At 36.4% G+C, this 27954-nt stretch overlaps 1 protein-coding gene across 1 annotated transcript in view; it reads left to right on the top strand.

Moving 5' to 3' along the window:
• LOC150093808 (protogenin-like) overlaps positions 1–27954 on the top strand; it is a 497946-nt gene that overhangs the window by 389161 nt on the left and 80831 nt on the right. Inside the window, exon 18 of the mRNA XM_090412521.1 lies at positions 4134–4292. Coding sequence (XP_090268647.1) covers positions 4134–4292 — 159 coding nt within the window. The remainder of the gene's footprint in view (positions 1–4133; positions 4293–27954) is intronic.

The raw sequence follows: 27954 nt of genomic DNA, 5'->3' as shown, positions 1-27954 counted from the left end.
TGGCAAGAGGGAAAAACTAGAGGTCATGCCAGGAAGTTATGTAAGAGTGTGTGAAAAGGCATGTGAGGAGTAGATTAATTACATGGAGAATTGTCAGTGTATAGAATGCATTACCTGAACGTGTTGTTAATGCAAGGAGTGTTAAGGATTTTAAGATTTGGTATGATAAATATGCTATCAGTTGAATGAACCTCCCATGATGAGTGCCGACTCCATGGAAAGTGCAATAATAATACCACATTTTGATTACACTTTGTTCACACATTCATGAATGCTAAAAATATCAAGTTGCTTCATGATGAATTCATATTTAATATAATTTTGCACTGATGCCATCTGTTCACTTCCTCATTTTTTTCTTAGAACTCTCATATCCATGGCATCTAGTCTTTGATCAGGTGCTTTATCTAACCCAACTCAGATCCATAACTTAAAATTGGTTTGAAACTGTCTTGTATGCTGCTAGTTTAGTGTTTTGGCTAATTTCACTCTTATTTCATATAAATTTATTTATCTAGTTTCCCACCATACTAGATTGATTTGCTTATTTTGTTTTCTGTTTCCTTATTTAATATGCTACCTTCACTAAAAACTGTGTGCCAAATAGCTGAAATATTTTATCCTTTCTTTCATGGTTACATGGTGATCAGAATTCATCATAAAAGTTATGGAAACAACTAATGTGTGAAAGTACAACATCAGTTTAATATAGACCAAAATAATCACTCAATGTTTTGACCTTCACATTAAGTCATCATCTGGAATATACACATATATACAAAGAAACAAGCTGCACTACAATCTCCATGGTATGCTAAAGTTACATTGATTTGGTCAACTGTTAAACTTTTTTCTTTTTCACCAGAGGTCAGGCCAATAGTTTTAATTATTGACGAAATCAATGCAACTTTAGCACACCATGTAGATTGTGGTGCAGCTTGTTTCTCTGTATATGTGTGCTCCAGATAATGACCTTAATGCGAAGGTTGAAACGTCAAGTGATTATTTTTTGTTTATGTTAAACTGAAGTTATATTCTAACATGGTAGTTGTTTCCATAACTTTTATGCTGAAATATTTTACTTGTTCTATAGGTTCACCATTGAGAATGCAGCTGTGTTTTGAAATTTTCTGTGTTACTGCCCATGTCATAGTTTCACTCTTTTTATTACTGATCTTTTCTGCCAAATTTTTTACAACTGTTACTCAATTTAGTTAGAATCTTGGAGACTTGCACTGCATTTGTTTAGGAATACATAATTTTTCCTTCAATTTTGGAAATTGAAGGAAATACCTCACACAACGGATTCTGGCAACCTATTCCACTCATTTGCTACTCTCCAAGCAAAAACCACTGTTGTTAACTACACTCTTACTCAGTTTCCATAGATGGCTCCTAATTCTCCCACCAACATACCTGTTCTGAAAAATTTCCTCTGAATTAATCTTGTAAAAACCCCTCAGTAATTTGTATGTCTTAATCATATCATTCGTTTTCTGCCTATCAACCAGTTTCTGTAACCCACAAATCTTCAACCTGTTCTCGTAAGGTTCATTCCATAGACTTGCTACCATCGTGGTCACTCGTCTCTGGATCCTCTCCACCTCCTCCTCATCACCAAGAAACCCTGGTGCCCAGATCTGCATGCAGTAGTCAAGATTGGGATCTTATTAAGACTTGATAAAGAGGAACAATAACAATCTGATGAGCTGCTTTGGTCACTTTTGCTATGTGTCCCCTCAACTTTAACTCCCTGTCCACTAGTTTCTGGCTTCATCAATTTCCTGGAGTACAGTTCCACCAATGTGGTATATCTTTTCACCCCAACATGCATAACCTTACTCTTTGCCACATTAAACTGACATCCATTCTCCTTAGCCCAGTCTGACAATCTATCCAAATCATCCTGCAAAATTTTGACATCATCTGTATTAACTATTGCTCAACCCAACTTTGCATCATTGGCAAATAACTGAACAGTTTCTCTTAGATCCTTTCCCATATCGTTAATGTGCACATTAAATAGTAGCAGTTCTAGAACATAACCTTGCAGCATTCCTGCAAGGTTCTGTTCTAGAACCTTGCAGGCCTTCTTTTGGACTCTACTCCTTAATAAACTACTCTCTGACATCTCTCCATCAACCACCCTCCTATCTATTTCACCAACCCTATATCAATCATTACTGAGGCATGCCCTACTCTTCACAAAACTAAGCCCCCCTCCCCCTACAGTATCCCATTTCCATCTATCCATTACTGTATTTTGCTCTTGACTAACTTCTCCAATACTTCGACAATAACTCCTGATATGGTAGTTTGCCGTCTTGGAGCCTCCTATATGCAATGGAACTATTTTTGCCTCTTTCTCTCCCCTTGGGACTAATCCAGAGCTGAGACTTGGATTAAACAATATGGTCAAGGGTGCTGACAATTCTTTTGCTGCTTCATGTAAAACTTAAGCTGGTATACCATTCTATCCTACAGCTGTATTCACATTAAGGTTTTGTAATATGCTATGCACCTCCATTTCATTTTCCTCAGTTCCTGTATAAGCCCTTGGCCATATTGTTTATCATTTATCTCCCACTAAAAGCTGCAAAAAAAGAAACAATTGTGGAGGGAATTTAAGGAGAAAGTTTAGTAATTCTACTATTTTGACTGATTTAGTTACTTCCTACCATCAGCATTCAATAAAATCATTGTGCCATATACATTCTTTCTTTTACTTGCAGGCTAAAGAGAATCCCAAACTGTTCTTTCAATATGATGCAAGTAAAAGAAAGAATGTATATGGCAGAATGATTTTAATGAATGCTGATAGTAGGGAGGTAACTGAATCAGTCGACACAGTAGAATTACTAAACTTTCTCCTTAAATTCCCTCCACAATTGTTTCTTTTTTTGCAGCTTTTAGTGGGAGATAAATGATATATATTCATTTATCTCCCACTTGATTTATTCTCCTGATTCTAGGTATGCAGGCTGCCATTACCTCCCTCAATTCCTTTACCACCTCCCATGTTCTATCAACATTCAGCCCTTGCAGTTTTACATGCCATGGCAACGATCCAAGCAATCTACTAAGCTTGTCATGCTTACCATTCCTGTAATTTCACTTATATCCCATCTTAACTGAAAATTTCACACATTTAGCCACCTTCCAGGTCAAGACCATATGATCACTCTCATCAGTTGGTGGCAACATGGTCATATTTGCTATAGAACATTCTTAGATGCAATTACTAGATTGAGCACTCTCAAACCCCTAGTATATTCCATTACATGCTGTCTCAGGTAGTTATCCCTTAGTAACTGCATAAAATCCATTTTCTTCCTCCCATGTGCCCTCTCCTCCTTCCAATCAATGTTACCATAGTTGAAATTCCCCATAATAATTATCTGTCCTCCACTCATTGAGTTTATTTGCCTATGCATACTATCTCCATTATCTTTTCCATTGCCCAGTCTATAGCAGCACCCAACTATATATTTGTTCTGTTGCCCTCAATCTTACAATCTCACACCAGATAGACTCACATGTGCTATTTTCACTATCCTGCAGTTGGACTTCTACTCTCTTTGGTTGCAGTTCATTGGCTACATCAATAACACTTCTCTTACTCCTCTTCTTTTCTCTCTATCCACCCTGAACACACTATACTCTTCACATTCTATATTTCTCTGTTCTATTCTAGATTTTAAAGTTACTCTGAGAGTGGAGAAATGGGAGTGGGCCATAAATTTAACCCTCTCCCTTCCTGCTCTAAAAGAAATAAAACAAAATATAAATAAATAAATCCAAAAGGTATTTTAAATACTGTTTCAATAAAATTTGAAGTGCCTCACTTTGGGAAAGAGACCCTTATTTTTGTGCAAAGTACAAAATTACTTTTAGCTTTTCTACTCAAGATTTATTTTTTTAATAAATGGTACAATTCTTGAACCCTTGCATGTCCGAAAATTTTGTTTATGTTTGTTAATGTATTTTATATATTTTGAAGAGAATGTGAGATAAAGTATTTTCACTCAAGTATTGCATTTCATCTTCCTGCATTAGTTTTTCCCCATGTACACTTTTTTCTCCTTTGTTAGATATATTGCTAACAGTTTTTTTTAATATTATGTTTTTTTTAGGAACAGAACTGACATCTTTAGTTAATGGTTTGGCTAGTAATACATTATACTACTTTTGTATGCGAGCTGAAACACATGCTGGAACTGGTCCTCCTACTTCTATTATTACTCTTAATATACCTGTTAGACAGAACAATACGCGATTGCCAGGAAAAGATTGTAAGTATTTTGGTACTAATAATTGATTAATTGTAATCAGTTAATTGAGAAATTCTCAAACATTTTTATGACTATAATATATAAACTGCTAATGTATAAATTATACCTCATTCTACTGTATTCATTTGCTTCATTGGAACATTTGAAAGAATGATATTTAGCAGTTCCTTGAAATAAAGCTGGGTTTGAATTTTCAAGGTTTGAAAAGGAACATTTTTCTGGGCACTTTCAAAAGAAACTCAGTTGACTAGTCTCAGACTGAGTTTCTGATAGCTGATGAAAGCTTCAGCATATTTTTTTTGAAGCTGTAATTCTCACTCTACCATGCTCCCATTTGAGAGACATAATATACTTGCCTTGTGGCATTTCACCACTGTTAGCATTAACTCTAAATACTGCAGTCTATTATTTTATCTGATTATTTTGTGAAAATTTCCTTTTGTTTGAAGATTTGATATATTACCATATTTTTCTGTGTATAAGATTGCCCCCATGTATAAGACGAACCCTACTTTTTTGAACCCAAAATTAAGAAATCAATATTTTAAACATCTCCACTGCCTAATCATACACTCAGTGGGAGGAGGTCCAAATTGTCTCTCTGAAGCTTTATTTCCACGTTCTTTTGCATAATTGATGACTTTTTAACTTGAAGTTTGAAGAATATGACACTCTTTTTTTTATTTTTGGACATTTTTATGGGCTAGTGCTCAAAATATTGTTAATGCATTAACTTATCCTGCCAACGAGTTGCAGACATATGAATGCTTTCAGAGTTCTGATTGGTTTATTCAGAATCAGCTGTTAATGACGTTAATCGACAGTTAACAAAGGCTAGTGATTGGCAGAAGCCTGTTTGCAGAGACAAGGTACTGGCAGTTTCACCACGGCAACCATGAGTCTCTCAACTGGTTATTCTCCTGTGTATAAGACAACCACCAATTTTTGGTCTAAAAAGTTTAGAAAAAAAGTATTGTCTTATATGCAGAAAAATATGGTAATTTGAGAAAAAAAAATACTGTGTGTTGCAAGAAAGTACCAATTCCACGACCACGAAACTAAGAAACTAACTGAATATTTTGTATTGTTGTTGAAATATAATCACTAAAATTTTCAGTTAGTTTCTTCAAGTTAAAAAGAGGGGATATTATATTATTATATTCCTGACCCTGATGAAGTCACAAGACTCATTGCAGGAGGTCAACACAAGTACCAATTCCAGGGCCATGAAACTAAGAAACTAACTGAATATTTTGTATTGTTGTTGAAATATAATCACTGAAATTTTCAGTTAGTTTCTTCAAGTTAAAGAGAGGGGATATTATATTATTATTATTATATTCCTGATCCTGACGAAGTCACGACTCATTGCAGGAGGTCAACACAGTCTGTATGTTCACCACCCTCTCAAGCAATGTATTCCTTGCTCTAACCACTCCCTATGCAAAAACTTGACTTCTTACCCTTTTACTCACGACCTCCTTTTGCAACTTCCAGGGATGGCCTCTTGTCCTTGTTACTTTCCCTCGTTCTACCATGTGCAAAATCTCCTCAGTGTTAATATGATAATAACCCTTCAACAGCTTAAATATCTTGATCATATCCCCTTTGCCTTCTGTCCACGAAACTCTGCAGTCTGCATGCCCTAAGTCTGTTTTCATAATCAACGTTGTACAGTCCTGACATCACTTTTGTTATCCATCTCTGCACCCTCTTCAAGGTTACTTCATCACCTTCAAATCCTGAAGGTGATGAAGCTAATCAAAGGTTTATAAAATGGGACCAGCACACTTGTATCTCTTGTGGTCAATGTTCTCCTTAACATTGCCACAGTTCTCTAAAATGTCTTCACAACCTTTGCAATTTGTCCCTGGAACTTAAAATCTCTATTCATAATCGCCCCAAGATCTCTTGCTTTCTCCATTTCTTCCAGTATAAACTCCACCAAGTGAGTACGAAGCAACCCTTCTGTGGATCCCAAATTTTAAAACCTTACATTTAGTTGCATTAAACTGACATCCCTATGTCTTTGCCCCCACCCTTCCAGCTTATTCAAATCCTCTTGAAGAGCCAAAATCTGCAAACAATTGAACATAGTCTTGTGGCAATATCATTGAGATAAAGATTGAACACCATTGTTCTCAGGACTGAATCCTGTGGAAAGTCACTTGTAATCTTCCTACTCCCTGATCCTGCTCCCCCAAAAAGAACTCTCTGATATCTATTAGAGTCAATCACCAATCCAATCCACTAACCCGATATCCAAACCCATATGAAGCAACTTAAAAATCAACTTGGCATGTGGCCCAGTGTATGTCTTATCTTCATCTACTGTTCTTGTTACTCTATAGTAAAACGTAATACACCAGATTACTAAAACAAGAGTGACCTTTAACAAATCCATGCTGGCCTGCATAAATAATATTACCCTCCTGCACAATTCTGTATATTTCTTACCAATTTCTCCAAAATCTTAACAACTACAGAAGAAATACAAACAGCCCTGTAGTTTGATAACTCCATTCTACATGCACCCTTATGCAATGGTACAATCTTACCCTTCTTTCACTCTCCAGGAACCTGCTCCATTGCTAGGCTTTCATACACAGCCAAGTTAAGAGGAGAGTCAGTTTCATAGTACATTCCCATAAAACACATGGTGAAATTCCATCTAGTCCCTCTGCCTTATTGATATTTAGCGTAATCAGCTTTTAGTACATTTAGCATCCTCTTCATTCACTTAACACTTTGCTCATTATCCTTCTAGGAATAAAGCTTGTAGTATTAAGATGGAACATTCTAATAAAGTGATCATTAAATACCTCAACTATGTTATCTGCTTTGGTCTACCAATTCCCTTCTCCATTCAGCACGATAATCCGTTCACTATCATTTTCCCTTTTACTAACCATATTGGAAAAACAACAACTCCTTGGGATTCTCCTTGCAATGCCGACCTCCTCTCATATTCTAATTGTTCTCTCCTTACAATGCTAGTCACTTTCCTATCTTGAGCCTTATATTTCTCATGCAACTGTTCTCCACCTCTCTCTCTCTCTTTATATGCCTCCCATAATCTTGTTTCTTCATTCCCCTTTTATTTCTTTTGTCATCGACGTGAATCCAAATTGCTTTATTTTCTTCTTCACTCAAGGTATATAATTTTCATTGCTGTCAGCATTTTCTTCTTAATTATCTCCCATGCACTAACAACTCCTCTTCTTTTAAATTCTTTCATCCACTGTACTGCTGCAAGCTCATTTCTAAGTCTGTGATAGTCACCTGCCTTAAAATTCCACATAACTTCATTCTGTTTTGATACCTCCCCATGCCTATTCATCCTCCAAGTCAGGACTACATGGTCACTCTTTAGTGTAAGACAAATATGCTATCTCAGTCACAGTCTGATCCTCTGATACTGTGACCAAATCCAGAACTCTTGATCCTCATGTTCCCTCCACTACATGCTGCCTAAAACAGTTGTCCCTCAAGAATGTTGTAGGGATGAGGCCATCACTGCAACATGCGACCTGTGCAATTCTAGTTTTCCTGTCTCGACACACTAACTTGTCCAGAAAACAACAGTCTCTCGAAATGCCTGCACCCTTCTGCATTCAAATGCAATCAATCTCTTGTATAAAGCTCCCTTCTATCCTCAACTGTACTCCAAAAATTCATTTCCCTTATTATTGCAATCTGTCTCCTCTGCTAGTTTATATCGCTATAGCTGAAGTCCCCCAAAATGATGCTCACTTCGTGCTTGCCAAATTAATTTGCCAAAACATTTCCTGCTCATCTCCATCTATATTCCCTGGTCTGTAGCAACATTCCACTAAATATCTTGTCCTATAAACATCCATCTCACACCATATACTGTCCAAGCCATTAGTGATATTTCCATTGAGAATCTCTACCCTGAGAGCATATAATTCATCTCTTACCATGAGTGACACTCCACAACCACCACATTTACCTTCCCTATCCTGCTGAAATGTTCTGTGCTAGTTAACCAAGTTTCACTTATATCAACCACCTTTGGAGAGACTGAGTCAATCATGCCACAAACTCATTCCCTTTATTCCTAATGCTCCTAGCATTTGTATACAGAAAATCCAGTTTATTGCTAGGCTTCTTATAGCCATTTTTACTTCTCTCATACTTCACCAGGCTCTGTAATATAGTGTAACCCCTCATTTCTCAAGTCACTATCACCCATGAGTCCATCGCTGCAATTCTGCCTGTGCAATTCTAGTTTCCTTGTCTAGAAAACCACAGTCTCTCCAAATGCCTGCACCCTTCTGCATTCGAATGCAATCCATCTCTTGCATATTGCTCCCTTCTATCGTCAAATGTTCTCCATGCATCCACATATTCCTGACCTCTTTTTCTGCACATTCTCACTATCATCTTATTTGTCATCACTGAATTTTAAATGAATATTTTAAAAGCGAGTTTTTTTTACCTAATTTCTTTTGGATTGTCATAGAAAAATATTAACATAATAGATCTGCTATGAAAATTTCAATGAACACATCACTAGCTTCCAAAGAATTGGAGGAACAGGACAGTTGAAAACATTGAAGAGTGTAAAATTATTACAAATTAATCAAAATTAGCTTTTTATGACTGCAAAATTATTCATTTTGCAGTATACGTTATCAAGTTCCTATTATGTACTCTCAGGTGGTCTATTAGGTACCCTCAGGTATGATATTAGGATACTACTACATGAAGGGCTTATATCATTACTATTACCTATAATTTTCCACCAAATTAGTCTTATCTGTCAAGATAAGACTAATCAATATCAGATCTTATGTGCCACTCTTCTAAGGCAGTTTTTACTATATCAGCCCACCTAGATCTTGGTCTTCCTGCTGCTTTTTCCCTCAGATTCTGTTTAAGATTCTCTGACCATACTACCAGAGATTAGCTCTGTTCAAATATATCCCTAATATCCTTGTTTCTATATGATTCTACTCAGGGCCGGTGCGAGAGTATCTGGCACCCTTAGGCAAAGAAAATTTAGGCACCCCTATACATTGTCTCTATGCAGTAATTAGTGCTTCATTTTTTCGATACCCAAATTCGATTAGTGTGCCTATATACATTTTAAAAATGAATGTTACAGATTTTAAAAATTTTCTCTCATCATCATTATCAAATTCCTGCCATGTACCCTCAAGGGGTGTACAGGATATGACAGTACTACATGAAAAAATTACATCATTACTAACTTCCTATCTACAATTTTCCTCCAAATCAGTCTGTTACTTGTCAAGACTCCAACATTATCAGATCTTATATTTCTATCGTCTAAAGCATTTTGTACCGTATCAGTCCACCTATATATCTTGGTCTTCCTCTGGGTCGTTTTCCTGCCAACCTGGCAGAGAACACTTGTTTTGCTAATCTTTCCTCTCCCATTCTATTTAAGTGACCATACCACCTAAGATTAGCTCTGCTAACGCATTCCTGGATGCTGACAATGTCAAGTTCTTTCCTAATATCCTCATTTTTAATATGATATTGCCATTGATGCCATCTGTTGACGCCTATAATCTTTCTCAGGACTCTCATATCTGCGGTCTCTAGTCTTTGGTCAAGTGTTTTACTTCTGACCCAGCTCTCAGATCCATAAGTTAAAACTGGTTTGAACACTGTCTTGTATACAGCTAATTTAGTGTTCCGACTAATTTCTTTCTTATTCCATATGAATTTATTCAATTGACTTCCCACCATACCAGCTTTGCTGATTCTGTTGTCTATTTCTATATTTAATTTACCATCTTCACTAAAAATCGTGCCTAAGTAGCTGAAATGTTTTACTTGTTCCACAGGTTCTCCATTCACAACACAGTTGACATTTTCAATGATTCTGCCTATTTTCATTGTCTTTGTCTTTTTATTGCTGACCTTCATACCATATCTATTACAACAGCTATTCAATTTAGTCAGAGAATCTTGCAGACTTGTAGAGGATTTATTTAGAAGTATAACATCATCCGCATAAAGCAAAGCGCTGACATTAACATCTCCAATTTTGATATCAGGTTTAATACCACATTCCCTCATAATGTGATCCATATAGATAATGAATAACAGAGGGGATAATGTACATCCTTGTCTCACACCAGATTTAACATTAAACCATCTTCCTGAACTTCCTTCAATTCTAACTGCTGACTTACAACTCAAATAAAGACTAAGTATTGCTTGATATAATGCCCCATTGACACCATATAACTGCAGCGTATTGAATAGCTTCTCTCTTGGCACCTTGTCATATGCCTTTTCCAGATCGACAAAACTTAAATACAGATCTTTGTTGTATTCCCATGCTTTCTCGACTATTTGTCGTAAAGTGAAGATCTGATCCTGACAGCCTCTATTTGGCCTGAATCCAGCTTGTTCTTCACCAAGCTTTTCTTCCACAATTCTTCTCAACCGTTTCTCAAGTATACTTGCATAGATCTTGCCAGGAACACTCAGTAGGGAAATACCTCTCTAATTCTCACATTCAGTTTTATTTCCCTTTTTATATATGGGTACTATGAGAGCTCTACTCCAATCATCGGGAATTCGTCCCTCTGTCCAGGCTTTCTGAACCATGCAGTGCAGCCACTGTAAGACTTTTATACCACCATACTTCAGCATTTCTGGTCGAATATCATCTACTCCTGCTGCCTTTCCTCATTTCAAGCCTTTGATGGCTTTTTCTACTTCAAGTATGGATATGTATTCCTGACTGTATGCCTGGTTAGTGTTTTTTTATCACTGTGCTGTCATCAATGCTTGTTTCATTTAGCAGTTTTTCAAAGTAATTACTCCATACTTCAAGGATATCTTTTTCTCCTGTTTTCATGTCACCTTTATCATCTCTAACTCCTTTTACACAACTCTTTCCTCCATTCCTAAGCTTTTTCAACAACCTCCAGAATATTTTGCCACCTTCTTGATATTTATTTTCTATATTCTTGCCAAAGTCCTCCAATTACTTTTGTTTAGCTAGTTTTACACACTGTTTAGCTTTCTTACATTTGTTTCTGTATTCTGTAAGAGTAAAAGCTGACTTATTTGCCAGGAACTTTTGATATGCTTTCTTCTTTTCCTTCACTGCCTCTTTAACTTCCTGTGTCCACCAGGGAGTTCTGATTTTTTTATCCTTGCACACAACCTCACCACATGCCTCTCTGGCAGAATCAATCAATGTTTTCTTCAGAGTTTGCCACTGAATCTCCAAGGTTTGATTCCTGTTCTCAAACTCTTTCATTTTCTTTTCAATAATCTTTCTGTATTTTAGTCTACAGTTCACATCTGAGAGCTGCTCAACTTTTATTTGCTTTAAAACTTTCTTACATGTTACTCTTTTCAATATGAAATTCAATTTTATCCTGCTCAAGACTAAATAGTGATCACTTTCAATTTCAAATCCTCTGTACACTCTGGTGTCCTGCACCAGGGAGAAAACATCACTATCAACAATAACATAGTCAATGAGACTTTTCTTATTCCTAGCCTCTTCTCTCCATGTGAATTTGTGCACATTTTTATGTTGGAACATGGTGTTAGTAATAACCAGTCCATGTCCTGAGCAGAAATCCAACAGGTATTTGCCATTATTATTAGCTTTGCTCTTTTCTCCAAATTTTCCCAAAATATTTGTGTATGTCTACAATCATTTCCTACTCTGCTATTTAGATTCCCAACAAGGACCAACTCTTCCTTTTTCATTGTGTCAGTTGCTTTTTCTAAAGCCTCAAAAAATTCCTCCACTTCTACCTTAGTAGAACCTTCTGTGGGACCATAGGCACAAATAAGTCTCATTGTCCAGTTCCCCATTCTCATATTTGCCCACATTACTCTACTTGAGACTGACTGCCATTCAAGAAGATTAGCCTCGTATTTTGTGTTGAATACTATGGCTACTCCTTCTTTTCCTTGATTGTCATTGCCTGAATATAACATTTTGTATTTATTGCTCAGAAAGATCTCACCAGTTTTGGTCTTTTTTGTTTCAGTCACCCCTATTATGTCGATCTGGTACTTATCTAATTCCTCAGCTAGCTCCATTTCTTTGCCATTCAGGCTTCTTACGTTGATAGTACCGATCTTTAACTCTGATGATATTGAGTTGGGGTTTGTTTTCAGATTTGTTCCAGTAGCTGACTTTTCGCTGTTCGCCCTGGTTCCCTGGCGAAAACAACGGGGCCTTGTTTAACCGGGCGACGCCCCAGCCGGCATGAAATTTTGTCATGTTGTACCATCATTTTTTATTTTGGTTTAACCAATAAGAATACAATTTGGTCGGCTAAATCCCAAATTGCCAGCCCATCCTCGTCCGTTCAGTATCCAAGTAGATACCCAACAGGGTGCACCACGAGAAGGTGAGGATTGGACATTAGGTCAGAATCCCTGGTCGGTTCTCCGCATTCCTTTAAAGGCTATGTGGAGGTCTCCTCTCAGTTATACAGCTTTGACCCTTAAGCACCCCAACTACATTTCAAGACTATCTTAATAACTTCCCACCATACCAGCTTTGCTGATTCTGTTGTCTATTTCTATATTTAATTTACCATCTTCAGTAAAAATCGTGCCTAAATAGCTGAAATGTTTTACTTGTTCCACAGGTTCTCCATTTCCCCTGCATCAATCTTATAAAAACCTTTTAGTAATTGAAATGTTTCTATCATATCCCCTCTTCTCTGCCTATCAACCAACCTCTTCATTCCACAAGCTCTCTATCTATCAATGCAGGGAGCATTTTTTACATCACTCACCAACTTAGTCACTCTCCTCTGAACTCTCTCTCCACAACCTCCTCATCTCAAAGTTTCAATGGTTTCAATACTAAGTTAATTAAGAAAATGCTCAATACAGCACCTACAAGAAACTTAAACAAGATTTCAAGAACACAGTCACCCTTCCTTATATTAAGAATGGAACATATAAATTAGCCAAAATTCTCTACAAATACAACATACAAGTGACTTTCCTGCCACTTGACAAATGAACTAATTTTCATAATTTATAGTAGCTTGTACTTCAAAGTCCTAGTTCTCTCTACCCCTGAAGATGCCAGTCCGATGACCAACAAAACCTGCCGGGTGTTGCTTTCAGTACCCGTTTAGTTTTAAAAAACTACATTTCAAGACTATCTTAACTTACATCCTAACATAAAATTCACTCTGGAACTAGAAGAAAATAAAAAACTTCCTTTCCTAGACATCCTTATAGAAATAAATGAAAGAAAAAACAGATTATCATTCTCCATCTATAGAAAACCAACAAATACAGGAAGATTTCTGCACACTACTTCACATCACATCCCAAGCAAAAAATAGGCCTAATAAAAACCTTAAGGGATAAAGCATACAACATCCCCAGTACAGAAGAAAAACAGAAAGAAGAAATACAATACTTAACACAGATCCTACAACTGAATGGTTTCAATACTAAGTTAATTAAGAAAATGCTCAATACAGCACCTACAAGAAACTTAAACAAGATTTCAAGAACACAGTCACCCTTCCTTATATTAAAAATGGAACATGTAAATTAGCCAAACTTCTCTACAAATACAACATACAAGTGACTTTCCTGCCACTTGAAAAAATATTAAGATCTCTTCATCCTCCGAAACCTCCACATCACCCAATGAAAAAATCAGGGGTTTATAATATTCACTGTTCCTGTGGCATCTGTTATGTGGGCCAGACGGGAAAATAGGGAGAAATCCCGCACGAGCGAACATCAAATGGACGTACAAAATAAGAGAGAACATTAATCGGGATTGGCATTTCACACAACCTCTACCGGTCATAATGTACTCTGGGATAGAACAAACATGTCCTACATAGATAAGAATTGTTTCACAAGAAAATTCAAAGAGGCAGAAATATGATTAAAATTCCTACGCAATGCAACAAAAACCAAGGTTTGATTTTAAATCAAGTTTGGGCATCGTTTATTAAAAATTTACCAATTTCAGACCTCAGACAGAGTGAGTGTGAACCACAGAACACGACAACAAATAGCATTGTCTCCAACTAACACGCAATAACGGTTGTATAGATCTGTTATTCGGTTTTTAACGAACTGTTCACAGAACATGTTTAGATGTTCACAATACCAACAAATGAACTAATTTTCATAATTTACAGCAGTCTGTGCTTCAGTTTATGGATCAGATCCATACAGAATACAGATCCATAATTTTCTATCTATACATTTTTATGGCTAACGATTTTAAAAACCACTCACCAGAATGAAATAATTTAGTTACCGGTTTAAAACATTTTACGAAGTTATTTTTAATGGCATATTACACTACTTCCATGTACACTATGTATACCAGGGTTTCCCAAACTGTTATGCGAGAAGTTCCTGGAATTTGTCATTTTAGTTTTTTAAGCATTTTTTATGAATAAATATTTTATAGTGGAAATATTCTGAGGAGAATAATATTCGAGAATATGTCGAAAAGCTCAGATCCAGAACGCCTAATATTTGTGTATCGTTAATTTTTACACATCGAAACCTTTCAACATTTGGGAAAGGGAATACCGCTGTTTATGACAGTCTTAAGCGGAGACCAAATACATGAACTTGACCTCTGTGATTTGGTGTAATAATACCAGGGATAATAAAATTAAAAAAAAAAATGATCGGTCATAAAAATTGCCTGCAAGCGGATTATAACAATCGGCAGCGTCCTCTGTTCTCAAAACTGAAGGAAATGACATCTGTGTAGCAAATGTCAGTGACCAAGTGGCATATTTTTAAACATGGAAATATTCATGAATTATCATTAATTTTCACACATCGAAATCTTTCAACCATTGGGAAAGAGAATGCCGCTGTTTATGGCTGATCATAAAAATTGCCTGCAAGCCGATTACAAGAAATGGCGGCATATTATATTTTTCATACAAAATTTAGCTCAATTCTTTGTTAAGAAGTAGAATAATAAAATTTATATTCTGAATATGTTTTATTGTCTTCCAGTTTCATGATTTTCCTTTAACTAGGCCCTGAGACATACCTTCATTCATTCTTCCTTCTAATGGACATGACTGTCAAACTACACTTCTTATCCATGTTCTTTCAGCAGGTGGACAGAATATTATCCAGGTTTGCTGGACGTGTATATAAGTCCAGCAAAGAAATGTTATGCTTACATATATGAATTTTATGGAATACAGGAGTTCCTGTTAGTTTTATATGTAGCAAAATCTTGTGCCCCGAAGTCTTGGCACCCATAGGCGATTGCCTAGGTTTGCCTAATGATAAAACTGGCCCTGATTCTACTATTGGCAACATCTGTTCACTCTCCTATTTCTCAAAACTTTTGCATCTGTTGTTTCCAGGATTTGATCAACTGTTTTATTTCTAAGTTAGCTTTCAGATGGCCTGAACGCTGTCTTGTATACAGCTATTTAGTGTAATGATAAATACCTCCTGTATGTTGGAGCATTGTGTTAGTAATCACTAGTCTATTTCCTGAACAAAAATCCAGAATGTATTTACCATTATCAATAGCATGAAACAATGTTTTTTCAGATCTTCCATAAACATTTCTATTTTATGGAAATGTTTAAGATCTTCAATGAAGATATACTTTTCCTTTTTTTTACTATGTCAACTTTTTTTTTTTTTTTAATGGCTGGAAAAAAATTTTCTCCATCATTTCTTCCTTAGAAGAATCTTGTGTAAGACCATTGGCACAAATGAGTCTCGTTTTTCCAATTCCTCAATCTGATATCTGCCTCCTTCATTCTGTTCATATTCCATTCAAGGAAATATCTTTGTTAGAATCACTATTTTCCATTATTAAACTACTCACAAAGAAGTCAAAAAGAAATTATGCTGTAATTTGACTAGTTTTGTGAAAAAACTTTGTTTCCTGATGAAAAAACTTCATCAGGAAATATCCTAATAAATTAAAAAACTATGACCAACATAATAACAGTTAACATTTCTAGTGAAGAATATTTGAAAACGTTTAAACAATGGAAAGTGTGCATTCGCTGTTACTGTGGTTGTTGGTTCATGGGTTGCTGTATACTACTGGTAGATACAAGGGTGTTATGATGGATTAAGGAAGACCAGATTTGATGTAAAATCATCTCTTATTTTTTATTACACTGTAGCGGATACTTCATCTCAGCTGATTCTTTGAATGGTCTTGAGTAAAAGCAGTAATCAGTGTGAAGCATTTCAGTTTATTGGCATTCTAGCAGATGTTTTGTATCTGTTGTATGAGGTAGGTTCCAAAAGTTTCTGGCCTGACATACAAAATTTGCACCAATTTTAAAACGATGTGCATGGCAGATAGCACCATCTATGGGGAGTTAGTATATCAGTATCAACTCTCTACCTGCATCATTCAGTTGGAGGCACTCGTTTGACTTACACACAACACACTAAGTGGCTGTAATATTAAACATTGAGTACTTCACTGTGATACAGTTTTTCACCAAAGAAGGGCTTTTTCTAAGTGCTATCAAAGCAATGGGTGATGTTTATGGGCAAGCTTCTCCTTCATATTCTGCTATGAAGGAATGGGCTAAACAGTTTCACCTATGAAGAGAGAGCATCTAAGATGATCCCCATGATGGAAGTGATGTGGAAGTGATGACTGAGGAAAATGTCTCTCTTGTTGAGGATGAACTGCTCAATGACAGACAGCTAAAACTCAAAGAAATCTCAGCGATGTCGGGGCTTTCTACAACCATCTTTCACATGATGAAGGTGAGTGTAAGGTTGGTGCCCCCCCCCCCCTCTTCAATTCAGAAGGAGCATCGTGTAACCTGTTCCTGCAAGAAGGGAATCAGGAGAAGTGCTTAAATCCATCGTCACTGGGAATGAAACCATGGTCTTTTATCATGATCCTCTTCCCAAAAGGGAATCCATGGAGTGATGCAAACCACTGTAGGACTGCTGAGTAAAGCCAAGGTCACTCAGTCCACCAAGAAGATCATGGCAACGATCTTTTGGAATTGTGAGGAAATTCTCTTGATTGACTTCAAGGAAAGGAATACCACTGTAAATTTAGAATATTATGGTTCACTCTTGCACAAACTGCATGACACCATAAAGGAGAAAAGACAAGGAATGCTCCAGTTCTTACAGCTATTGTTGTGAAGGTTGCAGTGAAGGACTGTGGCTCTCGGAGATTGAACACTCATCCTACAGCCCAGATCTAGCACCCAGTGACTACTACCTCTTCTCGAACCTGAAGAAAGACCTTAGAGGAAGAAAATTTGCAGATGATAATGAGGTGAAAGATGCTGTTTTTGGCCATTTTGCACACAAAAGTGCAGACTATTTTTTCAAGGGCATAGAAATGTTATTCAAAGATGTGAAAAGTGTGTTGAAGGGAGATTATGTTGAAAAGTGAAACAGTTGTTATCTTTCTATCATCTTTCAAAGTTAGTCAGGCTAGAAACTTATGGAACCACCCTCATATGTGCTGCCAGCCCTGATTTGTGCTTCCTTTCATTCTCAACATCTTTGATGTGTTCTGATCAGCGTATCTCCCTAGATTTGTCAGTTACTCCTATATATTGTAGCTCACAACTACAACTGATCTGATAGACAACTAGTTTTCTAAGTGGGAATGTAGTGGTTTAGGAGTTTCAGATGATTGGCGATTTTGTTGATTGGGAAGAAAGTGATATTTAGATTTTTTTTGGTGAAGCAGTCTTGCTACTTTATCTGTGATTGATTTTATATATATATATATATATATATATATATATATATAAAATGGGAGAATCACTGCTCCTTTATATATATATTCTTGGTTTATTTATTCTTCTGTTTGTTTTGGAGGTTGAGATAGAATTTTTTTGACTAATGTTCGATTGTACCCATTTTTTGGAAGGACAGAATTAAGATACTGTAGCTCTTGGTTTCTTTTATCTGTATTTGAGAAATTCTATAGGCTGTATCACATAAGGAACGTGTGTTGCCTATTTTTTGGGCAGGGTAGTGATGAGAAATTGCATGTATATAATGTGGTGTGTTAGTTGGTTTCCTGTAGATGGGAAGTTGGTGTTTTGCTCATTTTTTTTTAAGTGAGGGGGGGGGGTGTGGAATGAGATTATTCTATACAACAAATGCAAGATGTTATATTCAAGTACTCATGTCTCTCTCTTTTAATCATTGATTACTGCTTTTACTCCAGAATTCAGAGACTCGGCTGAAATGATGAAGTATAAAAAACAAGGGATGATTTTATATCAAATCTGGTCTTCCTTAATTCATCATGACAAAGTTGTATCTACCAGCAGCATACAGCAACCAGAGTCACAGTGAATGCACACTTTCCATTGTTTAAACGTTTTCAAATATTCTTCACTAGAAATGTTAACTGTTATTACTTTGGTGATGAAGTGAAACAAAGATTTTTCATGAAACTAGTTGAATTAAAACATAATTTTTTTTAACATCTTTGTGAATGGTTTAATAATATCAGAAGTGAATGGTTTAATACCAGAAAATAGCGATTCCAATATGTCCTTTCTCCACAGCCTGCACAATGAAAATATCTTTGTATTTACTGTTGAATACTACATCTAGTCCTTTTCCTGATCCTTAATTCCTGCATATAATATCTTGTATTTGCTTAGAAGAACATCACCCATGCTTGTCTTGTGTGTTTCTGTAACTCCTATTATGTTGCTCTCGTACTTATCCACTTCTTTCACTAGTTCCATTTCACTTCCATTGATGCTTTTTATGGCAATGGAAAAGAAATGGAAGTACCCAAATCATTAAATTAAAGTCGCCAAGAAATTATATTCTTGGTTTCATCCTTTATCCAAGTGTAAGCAAACGAAGTTTTCACGTGAAGTATCTTCATGACTGGGCTACTTGTATTTGTAGACTAATGATTTCACATCACTTAGTATCCCATAATGTGATGCATATATCCTTACAGACATGTATAATGCTGTGTATTATGGGAAGGGTCACTACCCAGATCAATTTTGACCTATATTGAGGTCTCATCAGTGGGAGCCAGACCAAGAAGTGATAATCCAGGTGATAAAACAGGATGAAACCAAGAATATAATTTCTTCGCATCTTTAATTTATAGTATAATCAAGTGAAAAAACTTTCAACATATATCTCTAATCCAGAGTATTTTAGTAATAAGGTGTGACACCTTTTGACTATTTATATACAGGAAATGAAAAATGCTTTAGATAGAATCATTGAATAACCACAAGATGAACATAATAGATGTTACAGAAGAAAAAACAGGTGAGAATCTTCTACAGCAAATACAATATGCTATATTCAGGCACTTCTCTCTCTCTCTCTCTCTGTGTGTGTGTGTGGGTGTGTGTCATTGTCAGACATCACTTCTATTTGAAAATCCAAACCTTCAAAATAGTTAGGTTCACTTAAACCAGTATTCTCACTGATTTTTTTAAATGCTATTGCTATTTGTACTCTATTATTAATAATAATCGGTAGTAAATCACTTTTGTAACTGTTTCTAGACCCCAGTACTAAATATCTGTAAATGAAAGTTAACTTAGTGAATTCTTTCATTTATTAAAACGTTTTGCTAATTTGTGTATTATCAACAATTAATGAAGGCATTGACACATAGAGTGTCGTGACATGTCGTGACACACAAGTACAAATACTTTTCATCTAGATACTAGAACTAAGAACCAAATTGATATTGAGCTTTCTCCTGAATTTGTCCAAACCTATGAAATTCATTCATACAAAATTAGCATTGTACAGTCACAAATAAAAGATATATCCTTTACATTTCTTTAAATGCATCCATTTTCTGTAAATCATTCAAAAATATAGTATACACATGTATATATATATATAAAAAAAAATTGTGCATGCTCTTTGCACAATTTTTTTTTTATATATGTCTATACTATATTTTTGAATGATTTACAGACAATGGATGCATTTAAAGAAATGTAAAGGATATATCCTGCAGTGTGTCACAAAAATTAGTAGTCGTGGTGTAAATAACACTATTAAGCATTAGAAATTCAAAAGCAATAATTCCAGTTAATCATTCTGACTATATATATATATATATATATATATATATATATAAGGATTGCAGATTTAAACATAGAACCATTTAATTTTTATAAATTTCAAATCAATGTAGAGAAGAAGGAAAATATGACTTATTGTATAATAGTTTTGTGCTGATTCCCAGCTGAGATGATAGTCTTCTGTTTCTTCATTCTCTCCTTCTCCACTGTCCCCATTTTTCTGGCTCTCTGGGGGTTGAACTGAACACCAATTCCACTTAAGTAAGGATATGTGCAGTAGGGAAAGTGTTGCAATATCATATGCAGTTGTTAGGTTCTTGGTCAAAATAAATATTCTGCAGATCACAGTACCTCTCTTATCTCTGAACTGTATTCACTTGACAGAGTTGAGTAATAACTGTTATTTTTGTTTGGGATAAATCCCTTTTTTCCTTGAAAGCCATCAAATTCTTTGCCATTGTCTTCTGAGTCAAATATTGCTCATATAAGCCAAATTTCTGTTTGGCATTTTTATGCTCTTCCATAAGCTGCAAGCACCATATTGCTATCATAATTGTTAGTTTGGCTTTAGCTCCTTGAAATGTCCCTTCAAAAAATCAATGATTTCTATAAAGATATTCTGATTATATCTTGATCCACTATTTGGATAACTTTACTACACTTTGGCAGCAGACAAGTATCATAAATATTTCCATTGGCAAGAGTAGATTTTATGTCATCCCACTGTTTACAGGATATATGTAATTTTTAAAATTGTGAAATACATCATTTTATATTTGTTACTAAAATCTTCAATAAATATGTAACAACTAGCTTTTAGATTTCTGTGTTTGTTTGTTATGGCTCTTGATTTGTAAGTTCCCAATCTCCCATAAGTCACTGAGAGAGAGAGAGAGAGAGGGGGGGGGGGTTACAAACTGATACATAGATGCATGCATAGTTTGGAGGTTGCTGCTTCTGATATTAGTTTTCTGAAATGTATGCTCAGTTAGCTTAGTTACCAGACCATAACTTTAATCAATAGTTCTGAACAATTTTTTTTTCATACCTTTATTGAATTTCATTGAATACTAAAGGACTTAAAGTCATATTAAAGTCATACTTATTAAAGGACTTAAAGTCATATTTGCATTTATACAAACACATTTATATCTTACTGAAAAATATTTTACTGGGATAAAATAAAATCAGTTGCATTGATGCTTTATATTAAACAGTGAAGAAATTCCCAAATTCATAACTTAGTTTAACAGTATTACAGCATCATACAAACTAAAGCATATATTAAAAAAAAAAAAATTACCTGGCTTATTATTTTGCTGGATGTCCTAGGTTCAATTCCCGTTGGTGACGTTAGGAGCTGAAGGATCTTCCTGAGCCATAGCCAAGTTAGCCGGTCTTGGGCGTGGACAGTAGGATTTTCCCCCAGTTTATCATGGGGTTTTTCATCTCACAAAGCAGGCAAACCGGCCTTGAGAACTCAACACTATGGACATAGGATACACTGTGGCATAGGGCTGACCACCTTATCCTTGGAACAGTTTGAGGTCCGATGATTAATAAATCCTTGACACTGCAAAGTAAAAGAGAGTGAAGGGAAGATGAGATGAGATTATTTTGCTGGATTTCAGACTAGCATCTTCAGAGCATGTTAGAATTTTCACATGACAATGAGTAAGTGAACCATTTCAAATTATAATGGACAAAAGATGTAAAGTCCTAATTTCTTCCCTCTAATCTTGTAAAAAAGAAGTATTACCGTTGTGTAGGAGTTGATCTTAGGATAGCAGCCTCCTAAATATTTTGCAAATTAATGCAGCCATACTTATTATTTTTAGGAGAATCAGAATCCTTCATAGCCATTGATGACTCTAAAAAATAATCTTTCTGACACGTAATGACTTCTATGTGGCACATTGGTGTTAATTCCATTTAATCTTTTGTGAGGGTATGTTAAAGGCATGGTGTGCTGGTAGAGACTTGCCATAATAACATAGCGAACATATTTCCTATGTTCTCCAAGGCAGATGTTAAGATCTTCCTGTCTGTCCATAGTAGGCTAAGTCCATGGGTCCACTGGGAGCATCATACACTCCAGGATATGTTAAAAGATGGAGGCTGTCCTTAGGAGAGTGGATCATAGTTGCTGATTTAACCCTTCCACATGAGACACCTGGAAGGGATCTCCCAATGATGATACAGGCCTTTTTTTTATTCTTATTTGTCTATGCTTTCCTTCCAGTATTCTTTGCTCCACTTCTCCTGAGTCTTTTTTATTATTTTGTCTTCCGGGTCATTATCACTGGTGTCTATTGCCTTGCTGCTGTGTGGTGCAATCCATGTGCATTCAGAAAGGGGGGATCCTGGTAGTCTTGCACTACTTTGGCCTCTGCTTTGGCAAGACAGGTGGTCCTGGATAGTATGTTTCCTTTCCCCATGGTCTGTGGGACAGGGCCAACACTTGCTGTAGGGCTCATATAGTGTCTGCATTCCACTCCCAAGAGTAGTCATTGCTTGCTGGTAAGTGGGTGTCCATTTGTGGCTCCATGGTGTGTAGAGCACTCTGAATCCAACTCCTCCTGAGAATACTTCTTCATCCTCTTGTTCATCAGGGGCCCTCATCAAAGCCCAAGTACAGAATCCATAGAATCATCAGAAAAGCAAAGTAAGAAAGAAACAAACAAACAAAAAAAAAAAACCTCAGAAGCTGCAACAAATATACCACTGTTCCTAAGTACTCAGCATGTGAATGCCCAATTGGAAAAATGTCATCCTTCTTCATCCAGACAGGTTTGGAAGAATTGGCAGGATCTCCAAAAAATGTGAAGAAACTGTGTTCAGGAGATATCCTTATTGAAGCAGCTACAGTAGCACAATCAGAAAAATTACTCTATGCAACATCTATTGGGGGAATACCAATATAGTTATTTCCACAAAACTCAACTTTTCTAGAGGCATAATATCTGAGTGACCTCCTTGATCTTCTTGGTAAAGAGATACGTTCCAAACTCAGATGCCTATCCCAATATGTAGGGATGAGCATCTGGATCCCACTAGAAGCATTGTCTTTACCTTGAACAAACCAAAACCAACAACATCTGTCAATGCAAGATCTCAACTGTCCAGTGCAGCTCTATATCCCAAACCCCTTATGGTGCTTTAAATGTGAGAAATGTGATCATTCTCAAACTGCCTGATGTGACAGTAAAAACATGAAAATATAGATTGTAAGAGTGAAATACCAAAATGCTCTGTGAGGGTGACCACTGCATTTTCCTGAGCATGCCGAAGATGGAAAGATGAAAAGGAGATACAAAAGTTAAAAAAAAAGAGCAATGCATCACATAGTAGAAGGCATATTAATAATATTTGCTAAACCCTCTTACACCAAGAATTCAACTGTAAATAAAGTTTTAGTCAGGACATTGAGAAGAATGTTAATCCCACCTTCTCACAACTACAACATCCCTGAAAGATATGATTTGCTTACCATCTCTTTCGAGCAAATGAAAGAGAGAAATCAATATGGACTCATTCCTGAAGATATGCCAAAAAGGGTCCCAACATGAAAATCCTCTTAATGAAAAAAATATTGGAACATGCACCACAGAGGATCAAAGATATGCCTCCAGACCCTTTTGTTAGATGGCCCATCAACAGATAGCACAGACACCTCTGCCCCCCCCCCCCCCCCCCCAAGATAAAATAATCAGTATACCAAGTGCCCTAGATATAGTGGTATTTGACTGGGGAAAGCAATTTTTTTCCCCACTGCATCCTTTTACCACTGATCATCTTGTCTGTCTGGGCTGGAGGCATCAGTTAGAGATGCTTTCCTTGAAACACAAGCATCTAGTATCAGTTTTCTTTGATATGGAAAAAGCATATGACATTGCTTGAAGATTTGGAATGCTGAAAGACTTACATAATTTTTGTCTTAGAGGGAATCTCTTTCTTCTTATCAAAAAAGATAAAACCAAATTTTATCTAAATGAATCTTCCACGTCTGAGTGGAGGACTTCCCTCTCCCTTGCTCCTCTAACCAAGAAGAGGGAGTCCCAGCAGGTTCTGTTTTAAGTGTCACACATTTTGCAGTCAAGGTCAACTCAGTAGCAGAACAATTTCTTCCAACAGTAAATAATGCTTTATATGTGGATGACTACCATCTTCTGTCACTCATGTAATATGAGGGTCATAGAACGACAGCTGCAACAAGCCATTAACCATCTCTTAAAATGGACACTCGCAAATGGTTTCAGATCTTCACGGCAGAAGTTTATGTGCACTTTTGCTGCAGACATGGTCTTCCTCTTGACCCAGAACTCCAACTGGGACAATCACATTCCTTTTACATGAGAAGCCAAGTTTTTGGGATTGATATTTTACAGCAGATTAAGTTTCCTCTCTTATGTGCATCAGTTATGAGACAAGTGGCATAAGCAGTGAACATTCTATGCACCTTATCTTCCACTCACTGGGATGCTGACAGATGTTCTTTGCTTTGTTTGTACTGATAAGACCAAAACTTGACTACAGGTCCAAAGTCTTTGCTTCTGCCAGGGAGATATGCTATGATGGCTAGATCCTATTCACCATCAAGCTATCAGAATTGCAACTGGAGCATTTAGCATATTACCTAGTATTAGTCAGACATATATAGACTTGTACAAATTAATAGAATAATTTATAAAAGAAGAAAAAGATTTGCATTTCTTAGTTCAATAATAGCATATCCAAGTTTTTGCTATAAAATGAATAAAAATGAAGTCATTTCCCCAAAATGCAACAAATTTTTGTGAAATTTTATGTTATTGTTGACTGTTATATTAAGTCTAGTCAATATTATACTGGGGGGGGGGGGGTGAGGAAAATGTAATTTTTAAGATTCCGTACAATATTTTATCTGCAAAATCGGTTTTTCTCCCTATATTGCAATCTGCCATTTTCCAGTTTATTATGCTTCTTACTTCTACATAACTGATGGAGGGAAGTAAAAAGCTTGTAATTAACCCTCTCATGCATGAATTTCTGAAATGGTGATTAAAAAAATATTTTAAGTATTTTTAGGATGTAAGAAAACACTGTAAATTTTATTTCAATTTTTTTCATACATTCAATCCAATTTTCGATCATGTCAACTGTAGTGGACTATATGCATTTAGGCTTACAGGCATTCATTTTTCCGAATGGAAGCTGGCAAACCAGTCCAGGCACAGTGCTTTGTTGCACTTTACACAAATGTACTTCGTTTTTCTTTTGCAGTGTGTATTGTGCCATCTATTTGCATTCTTGATATGTCAGCTTTGGCCAGTGATTGCCTTCATGGAATCTTACTTCCGGTGGAGCTTCAGTGACTGCACGTCTTTTCAGACTAGGAGGAGTTGAGCTCAGTCATCCTCTTTTGACTCCTGTCTGGTTGTGTGTGCTGACATTTATTAGTGCTCTTGCAATTGAAGTCTTGAAATCCAGAAGGGGTAAATTGCTTCCAGCTGTCCTGTGTGAAAACCAGGAGTTCACAACTGCAACATCGATGAAATGAAAAAACACTCTGAGGTACCATCGTTTATTGCAACGCCAGTGTTGTTAGAGTGCTATGCACTGATCCATCGGGTCTACACCCCCCATATGAGTGTTATAGTATGTTACAGCAAATGGGCGGGTTATATTGATTATCTTCTTTTCCTTCTTGCTCCACCATTACATCGTTCCCAGCTAGGTCTTGGGAACGATGTCCGGCACATATTGATGCAATATGGATAGAAGAATTATCTACCCACCGTGTAATTGTTACATTGTTCTCATTCGTAACTGATATGAATGAGCCCCGGCCTTCCGTTTTCAATTCTTTCTCCATTGGTAGTTGTGATTGAGCCCCCTCTAATCTGTTGGCCCGACAGGTTCCAGTACCATAAATGCCATGTTTTTTGAGTTCTTCAAGCATGGGAAAATGCTTGTAAATAAATTATCGAAGAACACTTTGTGGCCTTTATGATGAATATCATCACAGAGAAGAACAACATCAGACCACACACTAACTTCACTGATATTCTCTCTTCCACCACTCGCTCCTTGGTAGACTTCGAACCGATAAACATAACCAGAGCTACCAGCATGAACCCACAGTTTGAGTCCCCATGGTTTAGGCTTCTTTGGCACATATTGCTTTATCATGCTTCGACCTTTGAACGGGATTATCTGTTCATCAATTGACTGATGTTTTTCTGGGTCAACTGCTCTCAAAAATGAATTTTGTAAGTGATCAAGTACGGGCCTGATCTTGAAAAGTCTGTCTGTGTTGTTGGGATCTAGGACTGTCATCAGTTGCATCAGTCTTGGGACTGGTAGCTCAACAGCAATTTCCTCCATTCCACTCTGTCATTGGCTTTCTTCTTAACCTCCTGGTAACTCCTCAAACCCGTGCTGTCTTTGGCTTTGTCAAGAAAGCTTTTCCTTGGTCTGCCTCTTCTTCTTTTCCCCTCTATTTTGCTTCAGTTATTCTTTTCACAAGTCCATCATGTCGGAGTATATATCCAAACCACCTATCCCTTCTAATTTTGATCGATTTAATTAGAGTTCTTGTTTCGTTTATCTCTTTCAGGACTTGTTCGTTTGATTTTTTTTCTGTCCATTTTATTTTGCTCATGTGGCGCCAGCACCACATTTCAAAAGCCTCCAGTCTTCTTACATCTTCTCTGCCTAGAATCCAGGTTTCACATCCATACAGTGCAATGCTCCATATCAATGTCTTTACTAATTTTTTTTTTCAATTGTAGGTTGAGGTTTCCTGTTAAAATGCTTTTCATCTTAGAGAATTGGGCTTTTGCATTGTTTATTCTTGATCTTATGTCTTCTCTTGTTCTGCCATCTTCTGTTATTAGGCTTCCTAAATATTTAAAGCTTTTCACTTGTTTTATTTGTTTCCAGCTGATGTCTATATGCTCTATATTGATAGGGATTTTGCCTGTAATAATGATTTTAGTCTTATCTGTGTTGATTTTCATTTTATATTTTTCAAGGTTATTATTTAGTAAGTCTAGCATTGTTTTTAACATTCTTCTGTTTTCTGCTACGAGGGCTATGTCATCAGCAAATCTCATACATATGACTTGCTCACTATTTATTTTATCTTTAGTTTCCTGAATGGCCCTTTCAATATATAGGGCTGTGTTGTCAGTGAAATGCAGAAATCTCATAATCGTTTCAAATCGATTCACTGGCATTGCATTTGTGATCAGATTCATCATCAGTCCATCATCTGACGACCAATATGATCTAATTCTGGGGTATTTGATGTACGACATCACCAAATTCATTCCCAGAAACGTTTTTAACTCGGCCACTGTAAAACACAAATTCTCTTTCCTATTCTGTGTAGCATACAAATTTGTTTCATACACAATGTGTTCTAAAAGTTCTTTGGACACCAGTGAAAGAAAGTAGTCGATAGGACTGTCCCCTTGAACATTCAGTGTATGCGTACTGCTGAAAGGTGGAATAGATCCTGCAAAAGAATTGTCTGTATTGGTCCATGTGTACTTTGTCTTTTTTGTTTTCTTCCGAGCACACGGTTCTATCGTATGAGTTACAATAGGAGGATTATCAACCAGTTCATT

The sequence above is a fragment of the Typopeltis vanoorti genome, chromosome 23 (genome assembly GCF_054136105.1).
Source record: "Typopeltis vanoorti isolate ZY-2024b chromosome 23, IOZ_Tvanoo_1.0, whole genome shotgun sequence".
NCBI classification, from domain to species: domain Eukaryota; kingdom Metazoa; phylum Arthropoda; class Arachnida; order Uropygi; family Thelyphonidae; genus Typopeltis; species Typopeltis vanoorti.
This window is presented reverse-complemented; position numbering and strand designations above follow the sequence as displayed.